General features: G+C 36.5%; 6 protein-coding genes across 8 annotated transcripts; 1 reads left to right on the top strand and 5 right to left on the bottom strand.

Annotated features, from left to right (window-relative positions):
* The first annotated feature begins 3,492 nt into the window (after nt 1-3,492).
* Nucleotides 3,493-5,033, top strand: LOC104747664 (anaphase-promoting complex subunit 10). The gene is made up of 6 exons (XM_010469339.3): nt 3,493-3,804; nt 3,889-3,949; nt 4,029-4,121; nt 4,227-4,297; nt 4,590-4,694; nt 4,783-5,033. The coding sequence occupies exons 1-6, from the start codon at nt 3,626-3,628 to the stop codon at nt 4,850-4,852; spliced, it is 579 nt and encodes a 192-aa protein (XP_010467641.1). The 5' UTR covers nt 3,493-3,625; the 3' UTR covers nt 4,853-5,033.
* Nucleotides 5,005-7,379, bottom strand: LOC104747665 (tubby-like F-box protein 2). The gene is made up of 5 exons (XM_010469340.3): nt 6,942-7,379; nt 6,298-6,663; nt 6,131-6,218; nt 5,908-6,037; nt 5,005-5,816 (listed from the first exon to the last, which is right to left on the bottom strand). The coding sequence occupies exons 2-5, from the start codon at nt 6,628-6,630 to the stop codon at nt 5,189-5,191; spliced, it is 1,179 nt and encodes a 392-aa protein (XP_010467642.2). The 5' UTR covers nt 6,631-6,663; nt 6,942-7,379; the 3' UTR covers nt 5,005-5,188.
* Nucleotides 7,380-11,019: 3,640 nt separating this feature from the next.
* LOC147927304 (syntaxin-112) lies at nt 11,020-12,682 on the bottom strand. 2 transcript variants are annotated; one of them, XM_087487816.1, is made up of 3 exons: nt 12,443-12,682; nt 12,260-12,339; nt 11,020-12,160 (listed from the first exon to the last, which is right to left on the bottom strand). In XM_087487816.1, exon 3 carries the CDS (start codon nt 12,142-12,144, stop codon nt 11,227-11,229), a length of 918 nt encoding a protein of 305 aa, XP_087343942.1. In that variant the 5' UTR covers nt 12,145-12,160; nt 12,260-12,339; nt 12,443-12,682; the 3' UTR covers nt 11,020-11,226. The 2 variants fall into 2 exon arrangements, with proteins under 2 accessions (XP_087343942.1, XP_087343941.1); XM_087487815.1 differs by lacking the exon at nt 12,443-12,682 and having other exon boundaries at nt 12,260-12,398.
* Nucleotides 12,683-12,828: 146 nt separating this feature from the next.
* On the bottom strand, nt 12,829-14,394 carry LOC104748842 (phosphopantetheine adenylyltransferase). The gene is made up of 6 exons (XM_019236832.2): nt 14,149-14,394; nt 13,997-14,068; nt 13,722-13,781; nt 13,424-13,518; nt 13,260-13,329; nt 12,829-13,146 (listed from the first exon to the last, which is right to left on the bottom strand). The coding sequence occupies exons 1-6, from the start codon at nt 14,254-14,256 to the stop codon at nt 13,021-13,023; spliced, it is 531 nt and encodes a 176-aa protein (XP_019092377.2). The 5' UTR covers nt 14,257-14,394; the 3' UTR covers nt 12,829-13,020.
* A 131-nt stretch (nt 14,395-14,525) lies between these two features.
* Nucleotides 14,526-16,894, bottom strand: LOC104747663 (uncharacterized). 2 transcript variants are annotated; one of them, XM_010469338.3, is made up of 4 exons: nt 16,106-16,894; nt 15,857-15,959; nt 15,030-15,223; nt 14,526-14,938 (listed from the first exon to the last, which is right to left on the bottom strand). In XM_010469338.3, the coding sequence occupies exons 1-4, from the start codon at nt 16,738-16,740 to the stop codon at nt 14,668-14,670; spliced, it is 1,203 nt and encodes a 400-aa protein (XP_010467640.2). In that variant the 5' UTR covers nt 16,741-16,894; the 3' UTR covers nt 14,526-14,667. The 2 variants fall into 2 exon arrangements, with proteins under 2 accessions (XP_010467640.2, XP_087343939.1); XM_087487813.1 differs by having other exon boundaries at nt 16,102-16,843.
* Nucleotides 16,895-16,969: 75 nt separating this feature from the next.
* On the bottom strand, nt 16,970-18,550 carry LOC104767184 (protein RER1D). The gene is made up of 3 exons (XM_087487814.1): nt 17,891-18,550; nt 17,371-17,605; nt 16,970-17,289 (listed from the first exon to the last, which is right to left on the bottom strand). The coding sequence occupies exons 1-3, from the start codon at nt 18,250-18,252 to the stop codon at nt 17,221-17,223; spliced, it is 666 nt and encodes a 221-aa protein (XP_087343940.1). The 5' UTR covers nt 18,253-18,550; the 3' UTR covers nt 16,970-17,220.
* Between the last annotated feature and the right edge of the window lie 463 nt (nt 18,551-19,013).

The following is a 19,013-nucleotide window of genomic DNA, read 5'->3' as shown; positions in this document are numbered from 1 at the left end:
TTAATAAGAGTCTCTTAATCTCTTATACTCCATTAATCTTAGAAATGAGATAGTTAGATACTTAGATCTTCAACAATCTTCTGGTATGGTTTGTAAGCTTTAGCAAGTTGATCATGTTGATCTATAACTATAACTATAAGCTTCGGATTTTTGTTGTTTTGTTGGTCTGTAATTTGTTTCTTTGCTCTGTCTCTAAAGTCTAAGCTTTAGGTTTCAACGTTTTGGTCTGTAAGCTTTTGGTCTGTAAATGAGATAGTTAGAGAATGATAATGGTATGGTTCATTGGTTTGTAAGCTTTAGTTTTGTTTGAGATAGTTAGAGAATGATATATGATGCTCTCTTTTATCATGTTTAGTTTGTTGAAATGTAACCAAAACGTTGGTCTCTTAAGTCTATAAGCTTCTTTGCTCTGTTTCTTATCGTATATATTATATAAGCTTGTGTAACCGTGTGTAAGGTTGTAATTTGTTTCTTTTCTAAATGGTGCAGATGGCGTCTTCTCATCATCCTCCACCACCACTAATCAATCAGTCAATGAGTGATGAAGATGACAGTGGAACCCACGATAAAGTTGTTGGACCTAACAACAAGAGGAGACATTGTGAAGAAGGTGTTGGAAAGAAATCAACAACATCGTGGGTTTGGCAACACTTCACTAAACAGAAGGACAATAATGACTTATGCAATTGTCATTATTGTGGGAAACAGATGAAATGTCCAAGTAAGTCGGGTACCTCCAATTTATCTAAGCATCTGAAAACGGCATGCAAGGCATTCAAGATATGGCAAGCTGCTAATCTAGAAAAGAGTCAGAATGTGTTTTCTTCTAATGGTGTTGGTGGTGAGCTTAGGTTGAGTAGAGTCTCTAAATTTGTGGTTAGGGAAGCTTCAAATGAGTTGTTGGTTTTGGCTGAACTGCCATTATCTTTTAAAGAGTGCCTACCTTGGAGACATTTTTGTGCTAAAGTCCAGTTGTATAAACCTCACTCTCGGAGAACAGCAATAAGAGATATTGTGGAGTTGTTTGTTAAGAGGAAAGCAGCAATGAAGAAGGTTCTTGGGGAGAATAAACAGAGGTTGTCACTGACAACCGATATCTGGGTTGATCCGTATACTGGAAATAGTTATATGGTCATAACAGCTCACTATATCGATGCTTGGTGGAAGTTAAAGAAGCTGATCATTGGTTTCAAGAATGTTCCGGATCATAAAAGGTCAACAATTTTGAAGGTTCTTATGGATTGTATGGAAGAGTGGGACATCAAGAAAATATTTTGCATCATAGTAGACAATGTCACTGCTAACAGTTCAGCAATAAGGAGATTCAAGGAAGCATTTACACAGCTTCATGGGAATGATGCATTTATTCTTAAAGGTGATTATTTGCATCTAAGGTGTGCCACTCATATATTGAATTTGATTGTTAAGGATGGTCTGACAGAGGTAGATGACAGTGTGGCTGCGATCAGGAATGGAATTAATTTTCTGAGAGGTTCAACGGACAGATTGAAAGCATTTGATCTTCGAGTGGAAACAGCAAAGGTTAAACGGGGAAGCATACCTTTAAATGTCAAGATCAGATGGAACTCCACTTACCTCATGTTAGAACAAGCTTTGAGGTTTAGAGTGGCATTTGAAAAGATGGAGGCTGAAGACAAAGTTTATAATGACTACTTTGAGGAAAAGGTGGATGGGACAAAAAGGGTTGGACCAGCAATCAAAAAGGATTTTGATGCTGTTGAGAGGTTGGTTCAGTTTCTTGTCATCTTTTACAAGTCTACACTAGTACTATCACTTTCTACGTCTGTGTGCTCTCATAAGATATACAATGAGATAGTTACCATCCTAAAAAACATTACTGCTCTAACTGCAAGTACCGGTCCTGATGCAAATTTAAGATGGAAAGCATTGGTTATGTTAGAGAAATTAGAGAAGTATTGGGATCCTTTTGGAGAGAAGGTTGAAATGAATTAGTTGTTGATAGTAGCAAGTATATTCGACCTAAGAAAGAAGATGAAGTTTGCTCAGCTTTGTTTTGACACACTTTATGGTAAGAATAGTGTTGAGGCTAATCATCTTCATGATTCAGTCTTGCAAATCCTTAAGGATATGTTTGCAGAGTATAGTGTTTTAGTCAATAGAAGTGGCAGTGGTGAATCAGAGACATCTACTCAGTCCCAAAGAGCAACTTCTCAGTCTCAAGAGCAAGTTGGAAGTGATTATTGTGAGAGAACAGTTGGTTTTGAAAGCATGGAGAGTCTCTACAAAGACGTGGTTAAAGAACTAGGAATTCAAGATTCATCAAATGAGCTGGAGTTGTATTTGAAAGAAACTGTGGAGAATCCGAATCTTCTAAATGGTGCTGAGTATGATTTGTTATCTTGGTGGAAGATCAATAGCCCAAAGTTCCCGGTTCTATCACTTATTGCTAGAGACATACTTGCAATGAAAATGTCTTCAGTAGCATCGGAATCTGCATTTAGCACTAGTGGGAGAATATTAAACCCACAAAGAAGCTGCTTAACCCACTACATGATTGAAGTCTTGATGTGCACAGAGCAATGGTTGAAATGTGAGATTCATGTCAATGAAAAGGGAGTGATAACAATCCAACAAATGCTTGCTGATGTGGAGTTACAAGATGATCTCATGAGAGGTAATATCTTCTCTTAAACTCTTTTAACTTGAATGTACTTTATACCTTCTATTTTTGAATTTTGACAATTGATCTTTTGCTTTGTTATGTACTATGTAGAGTTTGATCCTGAATTCAACTTTCAAGGACTGTAGAGTGAGTTCCAATTTCAAATCAAATTTTAAGTTTGATGTATTTGATGAAACACATTCGATTTCTTACTACTGAACTAATAATCTTTTGTTTAGATATGTAGAGTTTGATATGCTGAAATGAATCAACTCGCAAGGAGCTGTGCCAAGGAGTCAAGGACGGTTTCAAGAAGCTTTCAAGTTTCAAGTTTTATCTTTGACGTCTAAAGTATGAACTTCAAGTCTTTGATAGTTTGATGTCTGAATTGGTCTTTGATGTTTGATGTCTGAACTTCGAGAGTGTGACTTTTGTTGGTCTTTGTCTTTGATGTTTGATGTTTGAAGTTTGAAACTTAGAAGACTAGAAGTTTTAAACTTGTCTCAGGTTTTTGTTTTCATTTTCGTGTATTATGCTACATGTGGGTACAAATGGGTCCATTTTACCCGAAAAAAAGTTTGGGTATTCGAGTTTTGGATACAATTTGGTTCCAAAAATTACAGAACCGAACCGACCCAAAACCGAGAAAAACCGAACCGATATCTGAACCGAATCTTCTCAGTTCTTAAATGGATAAAAAATTTGCATAACCGAAAGACCCGGACCCAATCGGTTCTTACCCATATCCGACCCGAGGACCCGAATGCCCAGGGCTAATTCTCTCTTTTACTCAGAAAATAAACTATCATGTCGTTTCCATTTAACAATAACAAACATAATGCCGTTTCAAGCGCACATTAACGACACGACGTTTGTCTATGAGCCAAAGAGAGAAGGGTGACAAATTCAAAACCTCGTTGGAGGGTTTTAGGTGGACGATTCTCAAAATTTCGAATCTAAGATCTCGGAGAGGGGGGAGCTATGGCGACAGAGTCATCGGAATCGGAAGAAGAAGGAAAAATCAGAGGAGGAAACGATAAGCTAATCATAGAAGAAGATCTGAGAGAGATGAGCAAAAACGCAGCTTGGAGTGTGAGCTCTTGTAAGCCTGGCAATGGCGTCACCACTCTCCGCGACGACAATCTCGAGACTTATTGGCAGTTAAGACAAAACCCTTTAAATTTCATCTCTCTTTTAAGTTAAATGACTCGACTTTTGTTTTTTGTTTGTTTCTGAATTTGTAGATCAGATGGGTTACAACCACATCTGATTAACATTCAATTCCAGAAGAAAGTGAAATTGCAGGTATGGTTTATCAATCTGTTTTGCTTAGATCTTTCGTGGGTATTTGATTTTGACCCCTTTTTGTTTTGAATTTTGAAAGTTAGTGGTTCTGTACGTTGACTTTAAGCTTGATGAGAGCTATACGCCTAGTAAAATCTCTATTCGAGCTGGTGATGGTTTTCATAACTTAAAGGTAATAATAGCTTTTGCTTAGATCTTCTTCTGTAGAAAGAAATGGGTTCTCTAACTTTTGATGGATTGATATTTCATGTTGTGTTGTTACTTATTAATTGTTTAGGAGATTAAAAGTGTGGAGCTTGTTAAACCAACTGGTTGGGTTTGCTTATCTCTCTCTGGAACTGATCCACGGTATGTTTGTTTCTTATCCAAGTATGGTTTTGTGGTTGTCTCTTTACAAGAATCTAGCTAGCTGCTGAGAATGATGAGGAGGGGTGTTTGCTACAATGTTAGTTCTATGATTAGAGAAAGTCTGCTAGCTACCAAGTTTAGACATGTCTTTAGCTAGCAAGTTGTATTAGCTTTTTGAGGTGTCACTTAGTAAAGGTGTAAACTAACTTCTGCTGTCATGAATGATTTGTTTCTGTTGGTTACTACTACGCATTGAGCTGGTAAGTTTTAACCATTTGTCCTCTCTTCTCAGGGAAACTTTTGTCAATACATTTATGTTGCAAATAGCCATTTTGTCGAATCACCTTAACGGGAGAGATACTCATATCCGTCAGATCAAAGTTTACGGCCCTAGACCGTGAGTCCCTTCTCTCCTTCACTTAAACTGTGCACATCATATGCTTTTGTGATTTTCTTGGCGTGACTTTTGATCTTTGCAATTGCAGAAATCCTATTCCGCGCCAACCATTTCAGTTTACGTCAATGGAGTTTCTAACTTATTCAACACTGAGATGAGAACTTTGGCCAGGAGAAGTTTGAAGAACATGGACTGTGAAAGAGACCACTGGTATTGGGGGATGGGTTTGTTGTAGTCACGTTAGGTTTTGAAGCTCAAGAGTTTCATATGTTGTGTTTTGTAATGGCTTCTGTTTATATATTACATTGGATATGTAATATAACATCATCATTAAGCTTATCCACCGAGTGCCCCATCAAACAGAAGCATAGTTCAAAAGAGCTACAACATTCTACATACAAAGAACTTTTCGTGAATTGAACATTGAAACCTAAAGATACGAAAAGCCTTCTATGATGATTTCCGGAGATGGATTTTACTCAAGGGGGTTAGCTTTACCCTTCACAAGCCGGTTTGGTGTCAAAGCTGCTGATGCATATAGCAAAGGCTTGAAAAGCAGAGAGAGGGTAGCGATAATCCATGGTGAAAATGTCCTTACCGATTTTGCCAAACTGTAAAATCACTCTCTCATGTTCTTCAGGCGGCGCTTCCAATGAAGTGTCAATGTCTGCCACAAGCTGGAAGTTTTTAACTGAAGCCACGGTTACCCTCCCCTTGAAGTTGAGGCACCAGCACTGCAATTGCTCGTGCCATCGTGGAGATTTGTTTTTGAGAACCAGCGGCTGGTCCCTTAAGCTTGGGGAGATATCAGGGATCTCTCTGTCTGTTGCGCTGCTTTTTTCTTTTGGTGAAGGCGACGAAGATACTTCTATGCCTTGAACTACTGATGGTTCAGCAATAACAGAAGAGAGGGGTATAGAATCCATAGCGCAATGCATTCTTCTAGGTCCCCTTGTGCGAAGAACATTGAGCTCGTAGGTAATGTTTCCTACGGTAGAGCTACTAGCAGGTAATTTAGGGGCCGCTTGCTTGGGGTGAAGCCTTCTGTTAGGTTGAGCTTGTGTTGTGGATGATGCTGTTTGGTTGTCATATATTGTGAACTTGGTTCCCAAAAAACCAGACCTATTCCACAATATAAGTACAGACTGTTTAGAAAAAGGAGCTTTTCGATTGTTAAGACTTGATGCAGGTGGAAAGAACTCGGGATAGTTACCTTAATTTGCCAACATAAGTGCTGCTGCTGCGTGAGAAGTTTTTACCAGACAGTGAGATAATAAAATCCGTGCACGTCGCTCTTCTAATCCTTCTTGCTGCTAACAACAATTTGTCATTCTCCGTCTCAGCTGAAACTCGAAAAAGGATCATTATCGTCAGAACAACCATTTCTACATCATTGGACAGCAATTTCTTGAACTTGAAATAAAGATCACACTCACAAGGCATCAAGCCATAGTAGAGAATATATGTAGCGGTTGCTCTGTTCCTCTTTATAAAGCATTGAATTGGAGAGTCTCGAGGCCCCGGCTGCTCACAATCAAACAAGAAGTTTAGATAAGCAACATGAGACTGAGAGCTTTGAAAAGAACCGGTGAAGTTCCTTTACCTGTTTCAATGAGATTGGAAAAGTGAGCTTCCCACACTGCTCAGGGATCTTCACAATCTCCATAGTGATTCCTCTCCATGATTTACAGACAGAAGCACAAGAGACCACGGCTGCTCGAGCAGGCCAAGACGTCTCACTCTCTTCAACCCTCCGGATTATGTCGTGAAGCAGCTCAGGCGGCAAAGAAGCCCATGGGCTCTGCGGTATGTTTTCCAGAGGTGTTGTTGTTTGATCAGGAGCAATGTGAGACGACTTTGACCAACTACGCTTCGAGATACCTCCAAGTCCATCCCTCACTTCCTTCAGATCACGAAGGATGCTTTTCAACGACATCTCTTTTCAGCATACCAATAAACCCCCCAATAACTGCAATCACACAAAGGAAACAAAACAAAAGCTCAACACTTTGACATAACAAAGTTCAGGTTTTTATAATCTAAAGCTAGACACTTTGACAAACCCAAAAGATAAAAACATGATCTATGCACATGAGAACCAATCTAGAACAATCTCAGATTCACATTACTCCCAACTTATTAACTATTGAAGCTCCTCAAATCCAATTCAGAAAACACAACAGATCCAGAAACAGAGGAAGAAGAAGAGCCTTGTGCCACAAATGTGAAAGAGAATTGAAAACAAACCTCAAATGGAATCGATGGATTCAAAAGACGAAAACTTTTAAAAACTGCAAAGATGAGATCAGCGGGCAGCTTCTTCACCGGATCCGAGAGACAAGAACGGATAGAGAAAAAGAAGAATCAGAGGCAAACATTGGCTGTTTTCTTGACAGATTCTTCGATGCTCTCGTCGTCTCCGGGGAAGAAGAACGGATTCGTCAGTGACTATCTCCGCATGACTCCCGTCGTCTTGAGTCCGCCGCCGATCTCACCGCAGGTAAAAGATAAAAGGAGTGGTCACCACCAAAAACGTAAACGTACCCTCTCTCTCTCTCTCTTCTTACAAATTTGAGAAAGAAAGGATCCGAAGTCTTCGCTTTTTCTTATAGTTTTCAAAGAAACGTTTAAAGGGGAGATAGAAAACTCCAAATTATAATTAAAACATTTTAATACTGTATTAACAAATTAGTTTTGGTCGGAAAAAATATTTTTAACTTGTAATAAAGTTTAATTGTTTAGTTAGTTGAATAATTAGAAGAAGCCTTATATGATAAGACCTGGCTTTAATTGATAATGACTTACTGCATGTGGCAATAACATATTTGGTCGGTAAATAATATTACTATTTATATCAAGAAACCCTTTAGAATTAGCCGACAAAATAAAGCTTTAAGAAAAAAAATTAACAAAACAAGTCGAGAATTTTTTTGGATTACTGGTTTTTTTCTTGTTTTCAGTTCAGTAGATTGGAAAATACAACTCATATGTTTTCGTCCGTTAATTTCTTACTAATAACTATAAGTTGGATAAAACATCTGTCTTATGAACCTTTATAGTTATTATCTTCTTCTTATGAAACTGTTTTGTTACCAATGTTTTTGTTTTCTTTAATTAGATAGAAGTTGGAGATATTTTCTTAGTTTTCATAAGAGATAGATTTTATTTCATTTTCATGATAAATATCTCTTATTTTATGAAAAGTCGCAATCAGGATATCACAATCAATATATAATTAGTCTAACACTCTTCTTATAAGGCTTAACTTAGTCTAATCCACATCCATAACATATATTTCTTTAACAAAAAGTACATATTCTCTTGCTAAGTACGATATTCAACTTTAGTTTTCTTTCTTAATCTAATTATATTCCCTCAAGACAACTTCTCTTAATCTGTGGACAATTTGCATATACGTTAGTACGCTTGGATACGACTACCAACTTGTTTTGTAATAGTTAGTCTCTTGCTTGATTTACAAAACTTTTTATCAATGTTTTTTCTTTATGTTTTATTGTATATAATTAGTGTTTGTATTTTCCGGACCTTAAATGTTTTGTTTTCATGAAAATATATTTGTCATATATATGAAAAATGGTAATTACAAGATAAAGTCAACAAATCTAGTTCTAATCCATACCTAAATATATATTTCGTTGACAAGAGAAATTATATTTGTTGCTAAACACAAATAATATTTCCTTGAACATACGTACTTCCTTCATATTTTTTGACCTTATCCAACAATGTGACATATTTTATAAATGATGATACACACATCACGTATGTATGATATATCAATTTACATAATTAAAACTTCATACTAGATCTCTATATCTATCTCAAGCCACCCATTTTGACACCATGCATATATTTATTGTTTTGTCCATTATATACATTTAACTATATATATGAGAAAGTCTTTTAAAAATTTCAAAGCTTGATACTGCAGGGGGTAAAGATCAAACTCTAGGAAGTGATGATATTATAATTTTATGATATTGTTGAACAGTATATCAATATGCCACCAGCCACCTAATCAACTTTTTCATACATTTGTTTGACAATTACTGACATATTAAATTTTTGATGACTTTTGTTATGTGGTACCTACAAAACCTAATGAATCGTATACCCGAAAATATCATTATTCTCCACCACCATAGCCATATGATTGATTTTCTGAAAAAACTATTATAATTAATTAATTATCTTAAATCAAAATAGTAATTTTCTGCCAACATGATACTTATATGAACATTAACACAATAACAACACTAGTACAAAACTCTATTACATTTTTTAATTATGCCTTTGAAATTTGAATGATTATACGTACGATCGTGAATGTTTAGCACTGATAGAGTATAACAAAGAAGCATGTTGTGAATGTTTTAAGACCAACTTCAATGGTACTTTAATCTTACTCCAAACACTATATTTAGATTAAACTCATCTCCATTAATATTTTATATCTCGCATTAAAAATAGATAATATGTAGATCTAATTTGTAGAATCCAAATAATATTGCATCAGTTTCTAGATTTAATTTATAGCCAAAACTATATTATTTTTTGGTAATTTGGGTGAAGGGGCAGATGATGAACTTGACATTTATCTTCCAAAGACTTTAAGATGTTGACCAGAAATGAATTTATAGAACAACAACAACAAAAATCTTTTGAGAAGTCAGGATTCCACTAATGCTCGAAAATCTTTTTACTGAAATTCTGATTCAATAATCCGGTAGAAATTTTTTGGTAATGTTCAAGAAAATTATATAGCTTAGTTCAGATGAGTAAATTATAGAATCTTAGGGAGGGATTTTCAAAAATATCTCTTTCTCTATGTCACTTTTAAAAAATATACTTTCTTAATGTTGATTTTCAAAATACCCTTTTTAATATATAAAATGACTAAATTCTAAACAGTAAAACCTAAATACTAAACTCTACCTCTAAAAACTATATCCTAAATGTAAAATAGATAACCTAAACCAAAAAGAAAAAATTTTAAAATTAATTTAACATAATGTAATTGTGTAAAAGAGGGCAAAAATGAAAATGTTCCAAAAAATGGAATTTTTAAAAGATATATATCAAAAAGAGATATTTCTAACAAATTCTCAAATTTTTAATGATCTTCGTTAAACAAAACACAGTTACGTTAATACAAAAATTTAACTTTTAACTTCACCAAAAAACAACTTTAAATAGGTTAGTTTTCCAAAAAAAAAAATCAACTTTCTACAGTAATATATTTTCTAATTTAGGTTTTTTTCTTCTATATGTATTCTTCATTTTACATTTGCAATGTTACAAAATGCAGTCTAATGATTAATTCCATTCATCTTGACATATAAGTATTAGTTATTCACCACATTCTCTCCATTAAAGTTATGATGATGTTGAAGCGACTGAAGAGGCTATGAAAGATACTAAGCAAACAGCTTTTTAGAAGATGAGAATCATTACATTTTAAAAGCTAAATACATGAATCATTGAAAATTACAATCAGGAGGACTAATTAAAACTTAAGAGGGAGTGGCTCATGTTTGGTGTGTGTGGACCACTAACCACAATTCTATCCTACATATATATACACTCATAAATATTTGTGTATACAAAGTGTGAAGTAGATATTATGTAATTCACAAATGCATATATAAGTTATGTGTATGGGTCCATAAAGAAAAGAAGAAGAAAAAGCATGATGGGTATTGATTCCAGTTTTGTGTGTTTGTCCATTTGAGATTGATAAAATTTTTGATAAGATTGGGAACCATATGTTTTTGCCATCTTACACTTGTCAATTTCACTTACCATTACCCCATCACTCTTTTCTTAGTCAATGTTCTCAAAATCTGCTAGTCAATTGAAAATTTTAGTATACCTTGGTTTACTGACTAGTTGACGTAAATGGTAGATGCAAAAAGTAATTACTGAAACAGCAAGTGATCAGCCAATCATCTCATCTAAAAGAGAATCAACTAGTTGTTATGTACTAATTTTAGTAAACCAACTTAAAAATAGGTTTAACAGTTAAGTTAACCAAGTCTCAAACTTCGTCTATATCCATTTCCATTAGTTTGTTTTCTATTGTTTGTACCACATCTTTGTCAAATCTCACCAAATTTTGTTTGATTCTTGTTGTATCTCTCTACTCTACTAGTAGTCCAATCTTGTCAATTAATTATAAACTTTTGTCTCGATTCAGAACACTTCAGATATCTAACTATCCCAATAGGAACATAATCTCGTGTACTTGTCTCTTAAGTTAAGCCAGTCAATTCAAGTTTGGTGATATGATCAAACACAAAAGATCTGTGAACAAAGAAAGATTCATCAAATCAAAACCTGAAATTCAAATACAGAGTCAAGAAGTTTCATAGTTTCAAAACATGAAGTTTCTGATCATACACAAATCATGAAAACATCTTACTGAGAATAGAGATTAGAACAGTGCAGTATCTCTCAAATTGAGATCATTCAAAAGAACAAATGAAGCAACCAAATCTCTCCTCAAAAACACTCAACGAGAAGCAAGCATTGAGATGACACACACAAGGAGAATAAGAACACCCAAAATCGAAACCCAAAGAACCCAACTCTTAGTCTTCTTCTTCATCTGATTAGCATAATACAAACTGTTGGTTCCTCCACTGACATAGCTCCCTGCATTAGCCACATTAGCTTCAATGTCATCAATCCGATCTCCCTGAGTCTCAACAAGAACAGCCATGTCAAGAAACACTTGATGAAGCCTGTTAAGACTCCTCTTGATATCATTCACCGCTTCATGTCTCTCTTTAGTCTTCAAATCCATCTCTGGCCTCACTTCAAACGTCTTAACCAAATCAGAACCAGACCCAGATCCAGAGATCATCTTCTCCATGTCCTCATTACTTGGTTCTTCACCAGTCGCTAAAAAATACTTCCTTTTGAGATCTTCTCTGTAATCAGCAAAGATCTTTTCCCTCAGACGATGGAACTCACTCATCGTATCTCTCAGTTTCGCCCTAACTCCATTAGTTATCGAAGTTCTTGTCCTGTCCACGCAAGACCCTTCCTTGAAACTCGCACGGTTCGCGACGTTGCTCCTCTCCAAAGCCTCGATTAGGGTTTTGACTCTGTTGACCTTGCGAGAGATGGTGACGATGTTTGATTCCATCCTGTCTCTTAACCCGCGTAAGATCTTGGCGCTGTGAGTAGATTTGGTCTCTTCGTTTAGGTTTTGGAGATCGAGTAAGAGATGAGTGATCTCTTCGATTAGGGTTTTGATGGTTTCGATTTCTTGGAAGAAACCAGAGAGGTTCTCTTCATCCGCTGGGCTGAAATCGAACTTAAAGTCTTCACCTTTCTCCAAATCACGATCAGATTCCATATCTTTCTTCGCTTGTTTCTTCAATTCAACATAACTTAAGAACGATTTCGTCATTAGATCATTCATCTTCTCTTGTACAACCCTAGAACAAGAAACAGAAAAAAGAAAATGATCAGAATCACGAAATCAATGTGAAGATTCGAAACGAAACAGAGGAGATAAGAACAGAACAGATCATTACGGTGATGGGGTTTGTGAAACAGAGTAAGGATCTTCGTTATCTCTGAAACGGGATGTTTCAGTTTTCTTCGGGAGAAAGAACTGCAAAAGAGAGAGAGAGAGAGAGTAAACGCGATTCAACAATGGCTAAAACTAAGAAACCCTAAAGATCGAAGAGAAAGAAGAAGAGATCAGAGATCATTACCTAAGAAGTGCTTGTTAAACAAGGAACCGTTTCTCTCTCAACTTGGCTTCTCTCTCTCTCTCTGTGTGCGCTCCTTTGTGATATCAGAAGAATGATTCAAATTTTAAAAGAGAAGGAAGAGAGATATGGGGAAGTTATAAAGAAGATCTACAAGAATCCGATTTTTTCAGTTTCAAAGATTTGTTATTCAAAAAAGTTGCTCTTTTTATTAACTACAAAAGAGCCGTTGCTTTGATAAACGTTTCTGTTCCGATTAGGACTCATGTTTCATTTGTAAACGTTGTCGTTTTCTAAGATACAAACATAAACGAGACCGTTTCAGTCAAAGGTATGCAAAAGTCTTTACCCTTTATTGATGTTGCGAGGAATATCATCAATCTAATGAATACACACACACAAACGTATTCCAATAACAAACAAAGTTGATTTTACATATGACTAGTTCTTGTTCCGAGTTAGGGAATGCAAAGCTTGGACCTTTATTGATCGGTTTCATCCAATTTACAGCATTTTAATTTGAAGTATACATAAGTGTATTAAGTTACAAACAAAGTTGAGAGAGTTTAAGCATGATGAGTTTACAATGTTTTTTCTTCTGCGGGTTGTTTTTGTTTCTCGGCTTTCTCAGCCTCCAACTTCCTCAGAGTACTCGAACTTATCTTATTTCCACTCGAGCCATCAGCAACTATTTCCACAACTTCAATCTGCAAAAGCATGTCCAAGAAAGATTGGTTCAAGTGATGATGATTGAAGATCTTAAAATGCATCAGGAGGTCACAGTCAGATAAGGCTGTTGGTGGAATAAAAAGGAACAAACCTTAAGTTGTGAAAGCCCTCTTTCTGCTCTTTTTCTGTTGACTGACAACCCACCAGGTAATGTCTCTTTGCTGTAGATGATGTTTAGTTACAAGAGTCTTTAACCATGGAAATGGAATAGAAGAACATGTGCAAAAAAGATCAATAGATAGAGATGGTGTAAACCTGACAACAATAGCTTCCAAATTTTCATCAACGATAGAAGGACCATATGGATCCGTAATAGGTTCAGCTTGTACAACCAGCTCGGGCTTAATAGACTACACAACAAGGACATGGAGAAAAGTTAAAAACGAGAAAGCCTATTTCATCTTTTACTTTTTTTTTTTCTACTCCTTTTCACTTTTCACTAAAAATGATCCACATGTAATAGCAAAGACAAGTAAAGCGTCCATTGAAGAATACTATGTGGAGTACCTAATATAAAACAAAACGAGAAGTTCCACATTATGGATGAAACTACCTTGACATAGTTCTCCACATTACGCATCCTTTCTTCAATGGGTTGTATCATTTCAGTGAACTGTATCCACAAAAAAGAATGAAATGAGACCTCGAAACAACTCATCAACAAAGCATAGAAGTTTCAGACTTTTTAGCAAAGATGTTCAAAAAGGTTCTTCTTTTGCATTTTGCTCATAAGTAACAACAACATCACTCCAAGTCAAAATCAATCAAAGCAACTAAACTTAGCTACAAATCTAAGCAAAGAAAAAGATTAAAGGTGTGGTCGCTTACTTGCTTATTAGTCAACATTGGACCATCACATACTCCAACTACGATCCGATCCCTGGCCAGCTCTGCAGCCGCCTGGTTATATTCCCACCACAACAATTCAATAAACTAGTTCGATTTCTCAATTAATCCAAGAAAATTAAAACCCAATTTACCTTAAGGAACATTCGATGCCCATCGTGTAATCGATCAAACGTTCCGCCGAGAACCACAGAACCGAACGAATTCGCCGGAGACAACGTCGTCTCTTCCGCAGTCGCCATATTCGAAGATCAGAAGAGTCTAAACCAGCCAATTATTGTATAATAATAATCTCAGTAGTTCTTCATCGGCGCGCACCTTGAAGATTTTTACGGGTTCGTCTCTGTTATTTTTGATTTGGGAAGATAGAAAAATTAAGGAACCCGCTGGTTTGGTTTGGTTTTGTTTGGTTTGATAGAGACAACAAACCGGTCGATTTAGCTTGTCTTCCTACGCACCGGTTTAGTACGTGAACCAAAACAGACAAACTCAGTGACTTCCACTATTAAAATTTTGAAAATACTTCTTTTGATATCAAATATTTCTCATGCGTTTCCATAATCACTGAGTCAAGAAAAATACACATAAACCAGGCTACAAAGATACTGTGGAAACAAGATATATATATATATATATATATTCCAAAAACAAAATCAAAGAGCTTGTTGTTTTGTGGGGGTGAAGCACTCTTCCAAGAAGTTGCGAAGCTGTGAGGAATACAAGTCAGGAAAGTTGCGGTAATGATCGACATGAGGAGAGGACTTGAAGTTGAAAGAATGTATGTTTCTTCCCAACTTCTGTTGTTCTCGGACGCGGAGCTCAACGGAATGAGACGGCACTACTTTGTCTCCGGAGCTGTAAAGATAGAGCTGAGGACATGGAGGATGGTTCTCATATAGTTTTTTGATGACTTTTGTTAGCCTCCTGAAACAGAGAAGATATAACTCAGATTGATCAACCTAAAATACAAACACGAAGCAGATGGGTCTGTTCTACTGTGTAGTGTGAAGCTTACGTATTGACGTCCTGGAGGTTTAGGATGATGGGGAAGACTTTCTCTAGAGATGATAGCAGCATGCTTTCCATTCCTAAAGGTTCCTTCTTTTGTGGGGTTGAAGCATCATCTTCGTTCATGGGACTGTTTGGTTCTGTGGTTATGGTGGAGCTACGCTTCTTCAGTATAGCAGCGGTAAACCCAGCTGCCCAAATCTGCAAAAGAACATAATTAAATTGTTCATCTATATAATCTGCAAAGGTATACTCATTGCTCATCTATGCAAGACGAATGATTATGATGTCTATTAAGACTATGCAATGATCAAGTACACGAAACAATTTTCAACAAAAGAGACTTCAGAACAAACTAGGGCATGTGCTATGAAGCTCATTTTTATCTTGCTCGTATGCCTAAGACATTATATCTTGCAAGAGAACAAGATCACATTCACATGTTATATATAGGCCGATGTACCATATACCTGTGAATGATGGATATGAACCAAAAAGATATCAGCAGTTTTAACTCATAGCTATGGTCTTTTCTAAGTACTGAGTTATCTATCATCTACAAAGCTAATTGCTTAGATATCAAAATAAAAATCCCTCCAGTCAATACAGAGTTCTTCAACATATAACTCAAACTAGCAAAGCTTTTCACAATAGCATAAATCATAATTAAAAACGAAATTTTCTTGTTCTCTCAAGAAAGCAAAAAACCTACAACTTCAACAACATTATTGGCCTTTCCACTTTCAATACGAGATACTGAAGCACTGGAGAAACATGAATAGCATTTATAAATCTTGGTAAGATGAAAGAGAGAAACATTATATAACCACAAACCTTGGTATCTAGAGGATCTGCTCCTCCGGAATCGATAATACAACCCTTAATCTTTTCTACTAAATCTTGTCTACCAATGAAGCTTTCAAGCAAAGCACCATATCTGCCACAAGTAAAATGATATAGCTTAAAATTCATCATCTAGTTCAAATCAACACTAAATTCATCATCATCATCAGTAATAAGTGAGATCAAAATCACAATTAAAATGTACTAAATCCATGAAGGATTTGGCTTCCATCAACCTACACAAGCCAACCAGTGTTGCTGAAGCTGTGGAACACCAAACATTTCTCTCTACCATCATCTTCTTTCCCCGATACCCAATTAACCAATTCGTTCCCAAACTCAGCTATCCTTCGTTCAAGCCTCCGACCAAGATCTAACCGGAGCAAATCCCTAACGTCGACAGTGAAAGTAACAGCGTTAATCCCCCTGGAGTTGTACCACTCAACGTATCTCCTCAAATGTTTAGCTTTAGCTCCTAACCAACCGAGAAGAACCACAGTCGTCTCTTTCCCTTCGCTCCCGGCTATTATCGCCGCGTTACCACCTCCGTTCACGATCTGCGGAGCTCTGTTCCAAACCGCGACGCCGTCGTTAGGTTCGGATCGGAACGGGTTAGCGTGAACGGCGGACTTCTCGAGACGAAACGTTGACGTTAGGAAGAAGAGAGATTTGAAGAGATTCGCGTTTGGAGGAAGGGAAGAGCAACGTATACGAGCGGCGGAGGTAGATGATCTTCGGGAGACGGCATTGTGTGAGTGAAAACAAAACTGATCTGTGAATTTGATCGAACGGGTGTCAGGTTTTAGGTTGAGCTTACTGAGAAGAAGACGACGATTGAGAGCAGTAGTGCTCAAGATTCTTGTTGTTGCTTCCATGGCGGATTTTGGATTATTCTCGTCAAATCGCTTCCACTAACCAACCCACAGAGAAGGAAAGATCAAAGATGGTTAAGTATCTGGAAAACACTCTGACTGAGACGGAGGGTTTTGTTTGAGAAGAGTCTGTAAGAAGATTTCGATCACAGCAAGCAAGGTATTTGGAGGCTGTCTACACATCTTTGTGTGATTAGTTGTGTCCACAGTGGAATTAGAATCTACAGTCATGTGATTCCCAAATTCATTTAAATGTACGTATAATTTGTAAATACACTTGTTGTTACACATTACAATGGAAAATCAGAATATTGCAAGAGTAAATATAAGAGAGATTTCTTAGTTCTGTTAAGCTGTAAGAACTTTGTTTTTCATATTCCATCAACATGAGTATAGATAGTACACTTGATAGTCTTCTCTTCTTAGTTTGTATCCTTTCGTCTATCACCACGTAGAGATCAGTACCTGATCAATGGTTTACATCTAATCCTGTTTTTCATTTCCCTGAGATGAACTGCTGCTACTTGGCGCATCATTTCCACCATCATCCCTCTGTCAAAAACAATCTCTGCTCATCACTCTTTACTTTCCAAACTAGAGATTCAAGACTAACATCCAAAACAAATCGTGTACCTTGATTCTTAAAAAGGTCAGGACACTATCAGCAAGAACCTTGAACAGCTTTACAGGCTTCCTAACGTCGAAAGGAAAGTATCTATACTTCCACATGTGCACGATTAAGCGTTTCATAGTCAGAGAATACAGAACCAACCAGTAACACAACAAGATGGGCCAGAACACAGGTACATCCAAGAATGAGAAGAAAGTCATTACAAACGCAACAACAAAGGCCTTAGTCGCCGCATACCTGAATCAAGATTGGCAACAAACAAAACAAAACTTTCATGAGAGAATTCAAACCCTTAAGCAAAAATAAGATTGGTAAAATACAAATTTCATGAGAAGCCAAACCTAAATCAGATCTCACACTAATCAATAACATAACAATCATCAATCAAATTGTCTCAAGAGAACCATCCATCATCTAAACTAACCAGAACTTGAACAAGATTGGCAAAAAAACACAAACTTTCCATGAGAGAAGCCAAACCCATGAATCAGATTATACATTCATCAAAGAGAAATATCTTACCAGAACTTGAACTCAGGAAGACGACGAACAAAGGGCTTATACTCATCAGAAACATCACTAGGCAAAGAATCAGGATCCAAAGCTTCAAGCTCAGGATCAACCTTAGGAGAGAGGAAACCAATCAAAAGGTTTAAGATATAAGTAGCTAAACCATAAGAGATGACGAAGTATCCATAAACATAGTAAACCCTATAGATATAGATCACAGCGGCGAGTAAAGTCACAAGCCATCTTCGAACAATGTTAGGAGCAGATCTGTCTAAGTAATTCTGAAACGATCTCGAGAATTCGATTCTCCATTTAGCAAGTGGTGATGCAACTATCGTGTCTCCTTCACTTTCGCTCCCTGGTTCGTCTTCCATTGAAATCGTAAACTGGCTATAAACCCTAATCACAACCACTGATCTCTAAATCAACTTGACACAAATCGAAACCAAATGAAAGTTTCTGAAAGAGAATCAAATCAAATTTAGGATGATTTTGAACCAACTGAATTCAATTTTTTTCTCGGTTTTGTCTGAAGTTTTCTTAGTCGTATTAAAGTCGTTTGCTTGGTTTTTTTTTTGGAAAGAAGAAGAAGAAGAAACTCAATGACGTGGGGGGAGTATAATCGACACGTGTCACGCTTTGAGATGCTCTCCGGGAAAAGAAAAAGGCTTTATAGAATTATTTAGCATATTGGGCTTTTTACGTTATTTGTAGGCCCACTTTACATTTGTGATTTCGTTTTTTTTTGGAACACGAACTTTTTATTTTCATTTCTTGAAATTGAGAACTAAAGAATTTTACATTTTGGCAGTGGTCCATTCGATTCAATATAAGAGTAGCCCGACCAAACGTTGAAAGAATCCAGAACCGAATCTTTTTGTTTTCTTTTGGGACATTAAACCGGAGTTTTAACCTTTTCTCTCGGATGACTACCAACCTTTGATTGTAGACTTCTTATTCTAGCTGACAGTCACCAGATAACAACTGCTCACAACAACACAGTTTTTTTTGTGGTTAGTCCTCACTACTGAATGATATTTATTTTTTCCCATTTGAATATTAGAAAGACGGATCCTTGGGAAAAAAGAAAAATACCAAAAGAGTTAGTTTTGTTGCTAGTGCCAGTGGAGTCTAG

This window comes from Camelina sativa, chromosome 15 (assembly GCF_030686135.1).
Source record: "Camelina sativa cultivar CO46 ecotype springtype chromosome 15, ASM3068613v1".
In the NCBI taxonomy this organism is placed as follows: Eukaryota; Viridiplantae; Streptophyta; class Magnoliopsida; order Brassicales; family Brassicaceae; genus Camelina; species Camelina sativa.
The sequence above is the reverse complement of the archived record's forward strand: the minus strand, read 5'-3'. Positions and strand labels throughout refer to the sequence as shown.